The sequence below is a fragment of the Aquila chrysaetos genome, chromosome 25 (genome assembly GCF_900496995.4).
Source record: "Aquila chrysaetos chrysaetos chromosome 25, bAquChr1.4, whole genome shotgun sequence".
Classification (NCBI taxonomy): domain Eukaryota; kingdom Metazoa; phylum Chordata; class Aves; order Accipitriformes; family Accipitridae; genus Aquila; species Aquila chrysaetos.
Genome location: NC_044028.1, coordinates 18,239,382 through 18,252,706, shown reverse-complemented (window position 1 = coordinate 18,252,706; position 13,325 = coordinate 18,239,382). Strand labels below are relative to the sequence as shown.

The 13,325-nt window shown below is 51.3% G+C and overlaps 1 protein-coding gene and 1 long non-coding RNA gene across 2 annotated transcripts in view; one reads left to right on the top strand and one right to left on the bottom strand.

Moving 5' to 3' along the window:
• PPL (periplakin) overlaps positions 1-13,223 on the top strand; it is a 28,040-nt gene extending 14,817 nt beyond the window's left edge. Inside the window, exons 10-22 of the mRNA XM_030001791.2 lie at positions 665-787; positions 1,707-1,853; positions 2,715-2,866; positions 3,438-3,535; positions 3,827-3,984; positions 4,925-5,103; positions 5,195-5,333; positions 6,151-6,344; positions 6,715-6,865; positions 7,166-7,249; positions 8,217-8,333; positions 9,025-9,117; positions 9,619-13,223. Of these exons, the coding sequence (XP_029857651.1) occupies positions 665-787; positions 1,707-1,853; positions 2,715-2,866; positions 3,438-3,535; positions 3,827-3,984; positions 4,925-5,103; positions 5,195-5,333; positions 6,151-6,344; positions 6,715-6,865; positions 7,166-7,249; positions 8,217-8,333; positions 9,025-9,117; positions 9,619-12,303 (4,320 nt within the window). The 3' untranslated portion in view covers positions 12,304-13,223. The remainder of the gene's footprint in view (positions 1-664; positions 788-1,706; positions 1,854-2,714; positions 2,867-3,437; positions 3,536-3,826; positions 3,985-4,924; positions 5,104-5,194; positions 5,334-6,150; positions 6,345-6,714; positions 6,866-7,165; positions 7,250-8,216; positions 8,334-9,024; positions 9,118-9,618) is intronic.
• Positions 7,188-8,306, bottom strand: LOC121232625. The gene is made up of 3 exons (XR_005931456.1): positions 8,190-8,306; positions 8,041-8,107; positions 7,188-7,264 (listed from the first exon to the last, which is right to left on the bottom strand). It is a non-coding gene; the product is annotated as an uncharacterized LOC121232625 (long non-coding RNA).
• Positions 13,224-13,325: the final 102 nt, after the last annotated feature.

The window sequence follows — 13,325 nt, the reverse complement described above, 5'->3', positions numbered from 1 at the left end:
TCAGAAGAACAGGTCCAAGTGGGGAAATTACACCTGCAGAAAGCAGAGTTGGCCCGCCGGGGAGCCCTGCGCAAGGGCTCAGTGCCCCAGCTGAGCTCAGCAGACAGATGTCTGCTGGATAAATTGCATCCGACAGCCAGGGAGGCTCTGCAGGGGAACAGGTTGCGCTGGATTCCTCTCCCACAGCCTGGGCGTGTTGACGACGTGATGAGTCTGTTGCCAAAGCTGAACCATGGTGCCCAGCCCAGGCAGTGCCTTTTGTGGGTATTTGCCAGAATAACTGCCCCGGGGGGTGGTTTGTGTGTGGAAGGGCTTGGCTCTGCCTTCTCCTCGGCACTGGCAATGGAGACGCCACACACTGTCATGATGCTGTCCAAGTGAAACAAAAATTGAGGGCAGGGAAAGGTGGGATTTAACAACTCTGCAGGAGAAGACCATGGAATAAGCTGCCCCTGGTTGTCTTTCCCCTAGCTCTGCTGTCCTGAGCATGGGAAATAACAATTCCTCACCTTTCTCCATGTATTTCTTTCTGGGTGTCCGGATGCCCGTCATAGCTCCTGGTGGCTGTCCCTGCTCTAGGCAGTGCGAGGACCAGGGTGCTGGGGTGGGTCTGCTCCATGTTTCAGCAGGACCCTCTCTCACAAGAGACTTTGCCTTTCTGCAGTTTCAGAAAGACACCAAGGATGCCCAGGAGCTCTTGAAGAAGGTGGACACAGACCTGGACCAAAAATTCAGCCCTGAGTTCAAAGACAGATACCAGCTTGAATCTCTCCTGCGGGAGCTGGATGTGAGTACTGGTGCAGGCAGGACCGCAGCAGGAACCAGTGTCCCTGTGGCACCAACGGACATCCCTGCCAGTGTAGGCATCTAGCCCAGCTTTCTCCACGGCAAGCAGCAGGACCGTGCTGCTGCCTCCCTTTGCCTGGCCTTCACTGGACTCTTCCTTCCCCTCTAGCTAGAGATTGCCTCTCCCATAGCAACGTAATTACTCACTGGGCTGGTTTTCATTTGTTCTCTCATTGAGTTAGCACTCATTAAGGGTGGGAGCATAATTAGACCTGCTGCCAGAGGAGGTTGTGGAACTTGCTGTGCTGCCGAGAGCCGGGCTGTGAGATCGCCCGCTTGGGAAGGGCTGTGCTGATCCGAGCTGCTGGCCCAGCCCAAGCCCAAGCATGCTGCAGCAGGCTCAGATGATGCACATGTCCTGGGACAGCTGATAACTCTTCCTGAGAGCTGTCCCTCTCCTCCTGTGTGCTCCATCCCACTCAACATTACATGATACCCACCTGCACAGCTAGAAATAGAGCAACTGATGGAGAGCCTTTTCACAGGGCTCTAATTAGAGCTAATAGCTGGGAACAGGGCTATCCATCAACATGCAGCCACACAGTTGTGGACCACGTGCCCAGGAATGCCTGTCACCGCCTGGTGGCTAGTGCCAAGGCATCGCAATTCATGGACACAGTCCCAGTCCTGAGCCTCGCTGCAAAAGTAGGCAGGAGAGTGCAGGAGCACTTGGTGTAGAAACACAATGGCTGAAGAGCAGGACCCAGGAGCCATTTTCACTAGCAAAAGCAAAAGAGAAGCCGCAATCTGTCCTGGAAGCATTGGTATGAGCTTGTCCCCAGACCTTCCCCAGCTGGGAGAGCCCGGGAGCTCGTTCTTCCCATGTTTCCCTACTGGTTTTTGTCATTGCCCTGTGCTAGGACCAGGAGAAGGCCTTGGACAAATACGAGGCAGTGGTGAAGTCCCTGCAGGACCGCAGCCAGCACATCCTGCCCCTGCGGTACCGCCGCGAGACGCTGCTCCAGCCCGTCCCCGTGGAGGCTCTCTGCGAGTACGAAGGCGAGCAGGTAACATCTCCCTCGGCCCATAAGCTATGCTGAGGTGCTGCTGGGCACCGTCTCCTTGGGGGGCACTGGGGATGGAAGAGGCACCTGGGGAAGGAGAAGTTTTTGCCAGTGTCCAAGTGGCGATGTCTCCCACAGTGGGGACAAGGCAAAGGCCGTACTGTCCCGGTGGGAAAGCCGGTTTTGCAGCTCAGGAGGAGCAGTGCAGGAGGGGTCTGGGGAAAACGCAGCTTCCATCCGCCCTGCGGACAGCCTGCCTATCACAAACCTTTCAGGAGGCTGCGACAGCCCAGCTCTGTCACATTCCCACGCTCCCTGCGCTGGGATGGTGAAGATGTCTGGGCATGTTTCTGATCAAAGAAACTCGCCCCACCATCACAGGCAGAGTCCTGGCAGACACATCTGCATCCCCCCCATCCCCACCATCACGGTATCAGTCTTTGCAGGACTGAGTAGTTGACCAAAGGGATGGGACAGCAAAGCCGGCAGACACCACGGGAGCGGCAGGGGCCCAGAGAGGAGCGAGCGGCTCCGGCTGTCTCAGCTGCCTGCCTCTCCGAAAACGAAAGCCACAGCACAGCCTTGGAAACGCCTTCTCATCTCTGCCCTAGTGGGAATTTGCTTGCTGTGGCTGTTGCAAGAGGAGGAATGGCTTCATACCTGGCGGCTCAGGGGAGGGAGGAGCGGGCACATGAGTTTTTGGCAAGCGGCAGACACTTGGAGAAGCGAGAGGGTGCCGAGAGAAGGGACTGGGCTTTATGCTGGTCCTGCCTTCCCGCAAGCGTGGCTCCCCAGGGCTGCCGTCGTGGAGCAGGGCGGGCGGTGTTTCCAGACCTGCTGCTGTGACCGGTTCCTGTCCCCCAGGGCCAGATAAGCCGAGGAGCCCACTACACCCTGCAGAACAACAGCGGAGACATTTGGGAAGTGGCAGACAGCTCAGGAGACAGGATCAGCGCCCCGGGGGTCTGCTTCATGATCCCCCCACCTGACGCAGAAGCAATAGCACTGGCGGATCAGTATGTGTCCCCCAGCCCGCCGTACCAGACCCTCCCGCTGCCCCGGCAGCCTTTGCCCTTGCCTTCACCAGCCCCAGGCCATGGCACCAGCGCTGCGCACCGCCCCCCCTCCCCATCTGGCAGCACTGATGGCGGGGGGGGCTCCTGCCCAGATTCCTACAGCAAAGCTGTGCCTGCTCGAAGCCTCAGGCTTCCTCCAGGAGGGTTCCCTGCACCCTCCTGCTTGCACACAAGATCCCACCTGGCAAAGCAGGGCCAGCTCAGAGCCACCCAGGTCCCCCCTCTTCTGGGGGGCTGTAACGGCGGGGGGAGCTGCCCATCCCTTCCTCAGCAGGCAGGTACCTGCCTTTGCTGTCCCTGCTCTCATGCCTCGTGAAGACACTGCTCTTCCCCTTTGCCAACATGGGGTGAAAGTGTCTCTTCCCCACTTGCTTCATGGCTGCCTCGAGGGGCCAGGTCCCACAAGCCCCTCCAGAGCTGCACCTCCTTCCTGGAGCAGCACCGGGATGGGTGACGGGGTGATGGAGGGGCCGAGGGCTTGACTCTGACCTCATGCTGGCCCATTTTGCAGAATTGCCAATCACTACGTGACCGTGAAGGAGAAGACGGCCAACTGCAAGAACATCCTCCAGCAGCGCTACGAGGGGCTGAAGGCAGACAGCATTGGAGGTGCGCCTCTGGAAGGGCAGCTTGGGGCTTGCCCCTTTCCAGGCACAAAAGGGCTGCTGCAGCCTTCATCTTAGGTGGTGGCCCTTAGGGTGGATGTCACCGAGAGCTTCCCATCTCCTCAGGGTCCTGGGGACAACAGTGTTGGGATGTATGCAGGGGCACAGCAGCCAGGCTGTGGTCACAGCAGGCAGAGCTCAGGGAGTGGAGGGGGATGCGGGTTTTGCACCCAGCGGGACTGAACCTAGACCCAGCTTCCAACCAGCTTTAACCTCGTCCGCCCTCGTTATCCAGACGCTGCATCAGTTCGGGGGCGCCAACTTCTGGCAGGGCTGGAGAAAGTGAACAGCGACCTGGACAAGCAGGAGAAAGCAATAACGGCAAACCTCCGTCCGCCGCTGGAGCAGAGTCGGGCTGTGCAGGACAGCACTGAGCGCTCCAAGGACCTGAAGGTACGGGGCTGTGGAAGCAGACAGACAGTGCTGTACAGGGACCGTACTCCCAGGGGGTCTCCAGGACCTCAGTATGCTGGGTGCTGTAAACATTCCCTGAGCCCATGAGCATGCGGGGATGGAGTGATGCTTACAGCTGGCTGCTTCTTCTAGTGTAGGTGGGGAGCAGCCCTTTGAGCAGCCTCCGAAGCCTTTGCCCTGCTCCTGGCCCAGCTCAGTCACAGAAAGGTTGAATGGGAAAAAGGTGATTGCTGTAGAGTGTGGACTGTGAGGAAGAGAGGGGAGCCCTCAAGTTTTGATCCTGCTCATATTCTGAACACAGCATGGATGTTTGCCACCACCACCACCAGCTCAGAAAGGAGCAGGGAAACACTTATGGTCTAGGGCACTGTTTCTTCTTGTGCGCCTGTGCCGCTAGGCTCCGTTGCTGGTAGCATCCTGCTCCTTTCCTCTCCTTCAGACCCCTAATTAAGCCAGGCTCTGTACCACAAACCTCCCTTGGTTTAGGAGGAAGTTCAGGTCCTGGTTACATCACCTGCTGAGGGCTGTGTCGAAATCCAAGTGCCACCACAAGTGAAAGCAAATTGCTCCAACTGCCTGCAGCGCTTTGATGTCCAGGCAAGCATTCATCTGTCAGGCTGCAGAGCCCAACAGTTCAGATGAGTCCAGCGCATTTCTGGCAGAGCTAGAGCTGGTGGGAACCACTCCCCAGCCAGAGTTTTCTTGCTAAGGCCTAGCTAGCCTGCCCCAGAAGAGATAGAAGTCAACAGAAAGTCAACAGAAAACATCCTTTTGTCCTGTACAGGGCTGAAAGGCACCTGCCATCAAACACAAGCCCTCAGCCCTGACTGCCCTTCTCACAGTGGACAGCCAAGGGTCAGCTTCTTTGTAGCCACAAGGTCCTAGTTCAGTTGCTATAAAGGCTTTATTCCTACTGTAGAACATCACCAATGAGGTCCGTCGCATTGAACCTGAGAAAATGAGGAAGATCCAGGAGTGCGAGGTCTTCATCGAATCCGTGCCGAACACTGGCAGCGCTACCTTGGTAAAGAACAAGGTGGAGAACACCAACAAGAAGTATGACCGTGTGGTCCAGCTGCTCAGTGCTGCCCAAGAGAAGTAAGTCATGGCTTAAGCCTGGCATAACATAGGATCCTGCAGGAGATAGTTGCAGGCGTGCTTAAACACCTTTCCTCTTGTGTCCGTACAGAGTTGAGGTGGCCATGCACCTTGAGAGGAGTCTCCAACAAGGCCGAGACCTGCTGTCTACCTACGAGAACAAACTGGTCATAGATGACACTGTACCAGAGGATTTGCGGGTGGTAGACCGTAAGAAAGAAGAGCTGCTGGTGAGTGTTTTCTCCAGCCAGTTTTCTACCCTATTGACATGCTCCACATACAAAACCACTTTCCAAAAGCTGGGGTAATTGCTGCTCAGCTCACAAGCCTGAATCAGTTGGTAAAGGGATGGCCTCCCCCAGATGGAAATGAGATCTCACATTAACTGCAGTGACCCCACCTACTTTAAATGCAAACCATTCCCATCCCCAAACCAGGAATCAAATGCCAGTTGAATACTTGTGATTTGACGAAAAGACTAATGGAGAAGTGAAGGATAAAATGGGCTGGGAAAAGCAACGCAGAGGCCTGATACTTGAAAGAGATGGACCTAGCAAGGGTTTGAGAACAGTTATCGCTAGGGCAAGCTACCAACGAATATTGGCAATCCTTCTGCTATAGAAAGACCAAGAACTGGCTAGGCCAGAATTTTCTGTCCTTCAGCTTTTCCATCAAGTCTCCAAGTTCAGACTAGCATGCAAAAGCTTTCACAGCTCCTTCTGGAGTTGTTGCACTGGTAGGAACAGGGTTTAAGGCTTGCATGAGGAGCATCAAATATTTTGCAGAGTATGCTTGCTTTTAAAAGTTAACAGGTGGAGAAGGGAGCAAGAGCTAGATTTTCTCCCCATCAGGTTTCCCAGATGGTTCTGCTTACAATGCAAACCTCTAACTTGTTTTTCTCCACAACTCGTAGCACTACTGCAACTCAGCCGTTCCTTAGCATCCTCTGCAGCTCCAGTGCAACAGCTGGAGTTGATGTAGAACAGTGACAAAAGCCTGGCACATGTGCAACCCCAGAGAATCCCTCTATCCTACTTTTTTCCACAGGCCATGGGCACCGAGCTCCAGTCCAAAAGGTTCCTGCTCAATGAAGCAGAGCAGAATTTGCAAAGGACGAAGACATGCTCCAACACCCTGGCCAGCAAGTTCCAGGAGCACTGCCCCGACATTGAACGGCAGGAAGCCGAGCTCTACAAACTCAACCAGCGCTTCAACAACCTCAGCAAGCAAATTGACCACAGGTAAGACAGAGGACAGGATCTAGCTAGAACTGGACCAGCCTGGAGATCTGGGATATCTACAGTAGAGTTGGAACCACACTGAATCTGGAAGAGGCCTAACATCATCATGGGAATGAGCAAGTTGCAGAAGGGCTTCCAGGGAGGGTTAAGGAAGAAGAGAGAGGTGTTCCTGGCATACACTGGCTGGGTAGATCTGGGCAGCCTTTAGGATTAAGTGTTCTTGCAACAGAGATGGGGACTTGGGCAAGAGAACAACCCTGGCTCAAATCTGTGTCTTTAGGGAGCAAGGGAAGCGGGGATGGGTTAAGAGGTGTTTGCAGAAGACACAAGAGATGTGATAGTACTGAAGCTGAGCTGATTTCCCCTACAGGACACAGACCCTGCAGAAAGCAAAAAGTGCCTATTCCAACTACCGCACCAACTACGACAAAGTCAACCAGTTCCTGTGCAACATACCTAACTACGAGCCACAGGAGACCGACAACATCCAGCAAGTGGAAATGAAGCTGAAGAACCAAGCGGTAATTCTTTTTGAGAGCGCCCTAGGCTCCACAGGGAGAGGAGAAGAAACAACACTAAAAGATAAGGAATAGAACTTAGATAGCTCCTGAACATAAAACAGAAAAATATAAATACTTATTAGCTTTATTTATTTTTACAGTGTAAGGTCCCACTGTCCTACCTGTGCCTTGTTTACACATAGCAGGGCAGCTGAGGAAGGTTGTAATTCTGTGTTGTAGTTTTAATGGCAACCCTCAAAAAGGCTGAATGATGTGTTTGGATTTTGCGTTCCCTTTGACATGTATCTCTGTGTATGCCAGGCGCTCCTCAATGACATTGCAAGCAAGGAACAGGAGGTGCAGAAGATCTCCGCCACAGCTCAGCAATACCAGCAGGCAGTGAAGGTAAGGACTGCAATTCTGCCAGTGGGAGAACTAACATAAAAACATAGAATAGTTGGGGTTGGAAGGGACCTTTAAAGGTCATCTAGTCGAACCCCCCTGCAATGACCAGGGACATCTTCAACTAGATCAGGTTGCTCAGAGCTCCGTCCAACCTGACCTTGAATGTTCCCAGGGATGGGGCATCGACCACCTCTCTGGGCAACCTGTGCCAGTGTTTCACCACCCTCATCGTAAAAAATTTCTTCCTTATATCTAGTCTGAATCTGCCCTCTTTTAGTTTAAAACCATTACCCCTTGTCCTATTGCAACAGGCCCTGCTAAGAAGTCTGTCCCCATCCTTCTTGCAAGCCCCCTTGAAGTACTGAAAGGCTGCTATAAGGTCTCCCCAGAGCCTTCTCTTCTCCAGGCTGAACAACCCCAAGCCTGTCCTCATAAAAGAGGAGTTCCATCCCTCTGACCATTTTTGTGGCCGCCTCTAGACCCACTCCAACAGGTCCATGTCTTTCTTGTACTGAGGACCCCAGAGCTGGATGCAGGACTCCAGGTGGGGTCTCACCAGAGCAGAGTAGAGGGGCAGAATCACTTACATCCTACAAGAAGCCACATAAAGAAAGCCTCATGCCCTTGCTCAGTCAACTGATGAGCTAAAGCCAGGTTGTACCTACTCCAACATCGACATCATGTGGCCATTAGCATGGCAACTGGCTGATTTATTGTCTGTGAAAGGAGGGTTTCCACTCCAAGCCCAGCATTGGTAAGGTAACCCAAAAGTCATGGTCACAGGGCAGTACCTGACTCAGAACCTTCTGGGAGATCCTGCCAACAGTGCTCCAGGTCCCACCAACCTCAGCAACTTGCCTAAAACACAGGTCAAGGGAAGAAGTCATTAACGACAGGATTTAGGAGGGACCTGTGCATGAAGGGGAGCCAGTAATCCCACCTTCCTCCTGGGAACGTCTTCCCACAGGACTATGAGTTGGAAGCAGAGAAGCTACGGTCCATCCTTGACCTAGAGAATGGCCGGAATGGGTACATGAGCAAGAAGCCCAGACTCCAGTCTCCAGCCGCGAAAGTGAAAGAGGAGGTAAACAAGGGGTAGCCTAGAGTGAGGTAAAGCAGATGACAGCTTATGGGACGAATGGGGATTTTGCAAACAGTTATATTTACTGTCAGCAAACTAGGTCCCAGAGGGGACTGCACAGGCGGGCAGAGAATCAGGGGAGGAAGGGATTTTTCATCATTCTTAACCCATCAATTTTTTTGGACTAGGCTGGCCAGAATGAGAGGGCAAATACTGGATTTAGCACTTCCCTTCTGAAAGGGGAACAGGGGAAGAAAAGCCAAAACCCTGACATTTTTCCCCTCCTAAGACCTTCAAACAGAGAGTGAAATTTCACTGCCAAAGACTGCGTGCTAGACAGAAATACTTGCAGCAAGAGCAGGCCACAAGCTACTTATTTATGCAGGATCTCTTTGCTACCTGCCTCAAACTCACCCTGCCTATCAAGGCAGGCAGGCAGCCAGAAGTGTCCACCCAGTTCTTCCTCGGCTGCATCTCCTTTTGCATATCTTGAGTAGGAAACGTACAGTATGACCACGAGAGTGTGCATGAGAATTGCTCTTCCTCCCCCATAGCTCTGGCAGATCACCGCTGTCGAAGGGTTTCAGGAGAGCACCCAGGGTTACTTCTTTAGGGCCTGTTGTTTCTATTCAGCGAGTCTTGACCAAGCACCCCTGGTTCCACCACCTCTTCTCAACGCATTTTTGTTCCATAGGAAGCTGTTCTGGCAGCCAAGTTCACCGAAGTAAATGCTGTGAACAAACAGAGGCTCCAGAATCTGGAGTTCGCTCAGAGCCTCCTGCGGCAGGTAAGCGATCACCAGGAGCAATGTGATACTGAAAGGACAGTTGCGTAAATAATATACATGTGTGCCTTTGCTATTACAAGTTGAACTGGAAACAAATCCAGCTAGTGTATCATGGCCCCCAAATCATTAATCAGCAGACACTTAAATCAGATAGACAACACCTCTGTGTTTCCCAGTCCCACTCCTTCACCCTAGGAAGCTCCACATAATTTTTAACACTTCTTTTGCCAAACCCATGCCAGAATTAGCATCCCTCATGGCTAAAAGCTTTGTTTTGACAGCAACAGGCATCACAGATAGCATTTCTCAGGCTGGAAAACCACAGAGCAGTTCACGAGCGGCCTGTTTGGAAATAACCCCTGTTCAGCATTCGCAATAGGCAACCTCCATTAACCAAGCTCAACATCTTCCTGTCATTTTGTCACAGGAGGCTCTGAAAGTAAGCACCAAAAGTATGATTATTTGGGTTTTTTTGACTACACATTCTTTTTTCAACAACAGCAACCAGACGTTCAAGTGACACAAGACTTTGTCCAGACCAAAAAATCCATAAGGCCCGTGGAAGAAGTCTGGAAGTTGAAGAAAGAGCTTGAGGATGAGACTCAGCGTCGGCAACAGCTAGAAGCGGAGATCAAAGCCATTCAGAACAACATTGTCCACCTGCAAAACCAGAAGCCCCAAGAAACTGTCATTAAGAAAGAACTGCTGAAGAAAGTGCCTGACCCGCAGCTGGAGGAGAGCTTCCACAAGCTGCAGCAAAACCTAGCAGAAGAGCAGCGCAAGAACCAGGTGCTCCAGGATGAGCTGGAAGCTCTTAAAATCAGGCTGCGTGTTTTGGAGCACGAGAAGAGGGAAGGAGGGCAGGAATATATAGTGAAAGAGGTACTGCGTATTGAACAAGATAAGGCTCAAGCTGATGAAATCCTGAAGCTCAAAGAAGAATTGGAAGAGCTCAGGAGGCAGGAAGGAACCAGAGAGAATGAAGTCATCCTTTTACGCCAACAAATTGCTGTGCTGTCTAGTGAGAAGAACAAAGAGCAGGAGAAGGTAACGGAGAAGGAGGTGCTGAAGCTGCAGAACGATCCCCAGCTGGAGATGGAATTCCGGATGTTGCAAGAGAGTAAGCTGAGGGAGAGTGCCCTTCGGCAGAAGCACGAGGAAGAGCTCAGCTTCCTCCAGGACAAGCTCAAACGTCTTGAGAAGGAACGGGCCATCGCCGAGGGCAAAATTACCGTCAAGGAGGTGCTGAAGGTAGAGAAAGACTTAGCCATTGAAAGAGAGGTGAATGAGCTCCGGCGCCAGTACGAAGATGAGAAGTCCAAGGGTCGTTCCAACGAGCGGGAAAAGGCTGAGCTGCTCAGGAAGATCCAGCTTCTGGAGGAAGAGAATGCCAAGGTGGTTGTCCAGGAGAAAGTGCGTGAGATTGTGCGCCCAGACCCCAAGGCTGAAAATGAAGTTGCCAACCTTCGTTTGGAGCTGGTAGAGCAAGAGAGGAGATACCGAGGTGGTGACGAACAGCTGAAGAGCTGCCAGAATGAGTTGGCTGCTCTGAGGAACAGAGGGCCACTGGTAGAAGTCAAAGAAGTCATTAAGGAGGTCATTAAGTACAAGAATGATCCAGAAACTGAAAAGGAGCTACAGCGACTCCGGGAGGAAATCATAGAGAGGACAGGAGCAATTGAAAGAGCTGACCTTGAGATCTACCAGCTGAAACAAGAGATACAAGCTTTGAAAGATACCAAACCTCAAGTGCATACGAAGGAAGTTGTTCAAGAAATTCTGCAGTTTCGGGAAGACCCCAAGACTAGAGAGGAGGTAGAGTCTCTGAGAGTGCAGCTAGCAGATGAACAGATGAAGCACATTGACCTGGAGAGGGAGCGGCTACTCCAAGAAGAGAAAGTAAGAGAGAAGGAGGAAGAACTTTCCCAGGTGAAGGAGAAAGTGGTCCAACAGGAAGTAGTGAAGTATGAGCAAGATCCTGCCTTGAAAGCTGAAGTCAACTCCTTCTCTCAGAGCATTGAGAGTGAGCTGAAGCAAATTGATTGCCTCCGTGAAGAACTCCGCAAGCTGCAGAGGAGGAGGTCTGAGTTAGAGCGTCAGCTAGAAGAACTTGAGAAAGAGAGACAGGCCCGCAGAGAGGCTGAACTGGAGGTGCAGAGGCTGAAGATTAGGTTGAATGAGTTGGAAGAACAGGAGAGGGAGACAACAGAACGAGTGACTGTGAAACAGAAAGTGATCCTTCAGCAAGATCCCCAGCAAGAGAAGGAGCACTCCCTCCTCAAGCTGGAGCTAGAAGAAGAGAAGCACCGGAGACAAGTCTTGCAAACTGAACTAGAAGCCCTGAGAAAGAAGCTCCTTTCTTTGGAGAAGATGGAGGTCAAAGAGAAAGTGGTCTTTTCAGAGAGTGTCCAAGTGGACAAAGGAGACACGGAGTACGAGATTCAAAAGCTGAAGAGCAATCTGGAGGAAGAAAGCAGGCGTAAGAGGGAGCTAGATGCCGATATCAACCGCCTTGAAACCAGGCTGTCCGAGGTGGAATTCAACAACTCCAAGTCATCAAAGGAACTAGACTTACTAAGGGAGGAAAACCACAAACTACACCTTGAGAAACAGAACCTGCTGATGGAAACAAGGAGACTGCAATCAGAGATTGAACTCACAGCAACAGAAGCTCGGGATTTGAGAAACATCACCCACGTGGACAGTGGAATAAACCTGGACTCCAGATTCCAAGCTCTGGAAAGAGAGTTAGATGATCTGAAGCAGTTATCCAGAGAAAAAGACGCAGAGATCGAGCAACTCCAGAATCGCCTCAAGACAGTGGCTATCAAGAGGGAACAAAGAGAGAACCACCTGAGGCGCTCCATTGTGGTCATTGACCCCGATACAGGAAAAGAAATGTCTCCAGAGGAAGCTCATGTGTTTGGCCTCATCGAATGGAGCCTGTTTGTCAAACTGAAGAGTCAGGAATGTGACTGGGAGGAAATCTCAATAAAGGGTCCCAATGGGGAATCATCTGTGATCCTTGACAGGAAGTCTGGTAGAGAGTTCTCAATTGAGGATGCCTTGAAGAGTGGAAGGCTAACCATGGCTCAGTACAACTGTTACCTCAACAAGGAGATGTCGATCCAGGAGTTGGCAGTTTTGGTGTCTGGAAGTAATTACACAGCGCTCCCTCCACTTTAGAAACTTTTTCGGAAGAGCAGCTAGTCAGAGCTGCACCACTTGTTAGACTACCAGATCACTGCAAATCCTTGCCCTCCTTTGCATCTTCCAAAATGCTAGAGCCTCTGCCCCAGCCATGCTACGAAGCCACACTGCTTGCTGCCATACACTGCAGAAAAGCACCACCAGTAGTGGAAAACACGTTTGTCAGGACTACAGCAAAACCTTCTCCCCCTCTTCATCCCTACCTAATCACTCAACGTAACAAAGAACAAGACAAAAAGCCTTAGGACAGTGAAGTACCTGAAGTCCAAAGACACAGTAGAACCTGCAGTTTCCTCAACATATACTCACGCAGTCGCATAAAAAGCTGTATACAGCAGTCAGTAGAGAGACCAAAGGTCAAGATGACTCCGAGGTGACCAGCAGGAGCTGGTTACGTCAGCTGCATGTTGGTAAGCCAGACAGTTTCATCGTGGACAACTGACTAAATGATGGGATCGTCCTCTGAGAAAACCAGCTCTGTAAAAACAAAGGTGTGCTACACATCTCAATTCAGTATCACCACATTAATACCTAAACACCATCATTTTGTTCACCTGTGTGCCTATGCTGCTGGGGAAGAGTGAAGCAGATGTAATTTGATGGCATCAGCTGTAGATCCAGGAGGAGCATTCATACACCACAGAGGTCACCAAGAAGTGCGTGAAGAGATGGCAGTATTGCCAAACACAAGAGGGTAGTGTAAAGCATGCAACTGTAACCAAACGCAGAGTGCCTTCGAAACACAGTTAGCTTACCTCATGGTTAAAAGCCATTTGTGCTGGTATTTTACTGGATGGAATTACATGCAGCTACACGTTTCATTTACTTGTGTAAGGGAATGGGAAATAGAGGGGAATTCTATTTATAGTACAAAATAAAAATGCAGTGGTTCCAAACAGAAGTTGGTTTTTCTTTATTAATTATGGCAGTCTCTTCATCTTTGGCTTTACAAGAAGATGCCATTTCAGAGTCAAAGTTAAAAAAATAAGACTGTTCAC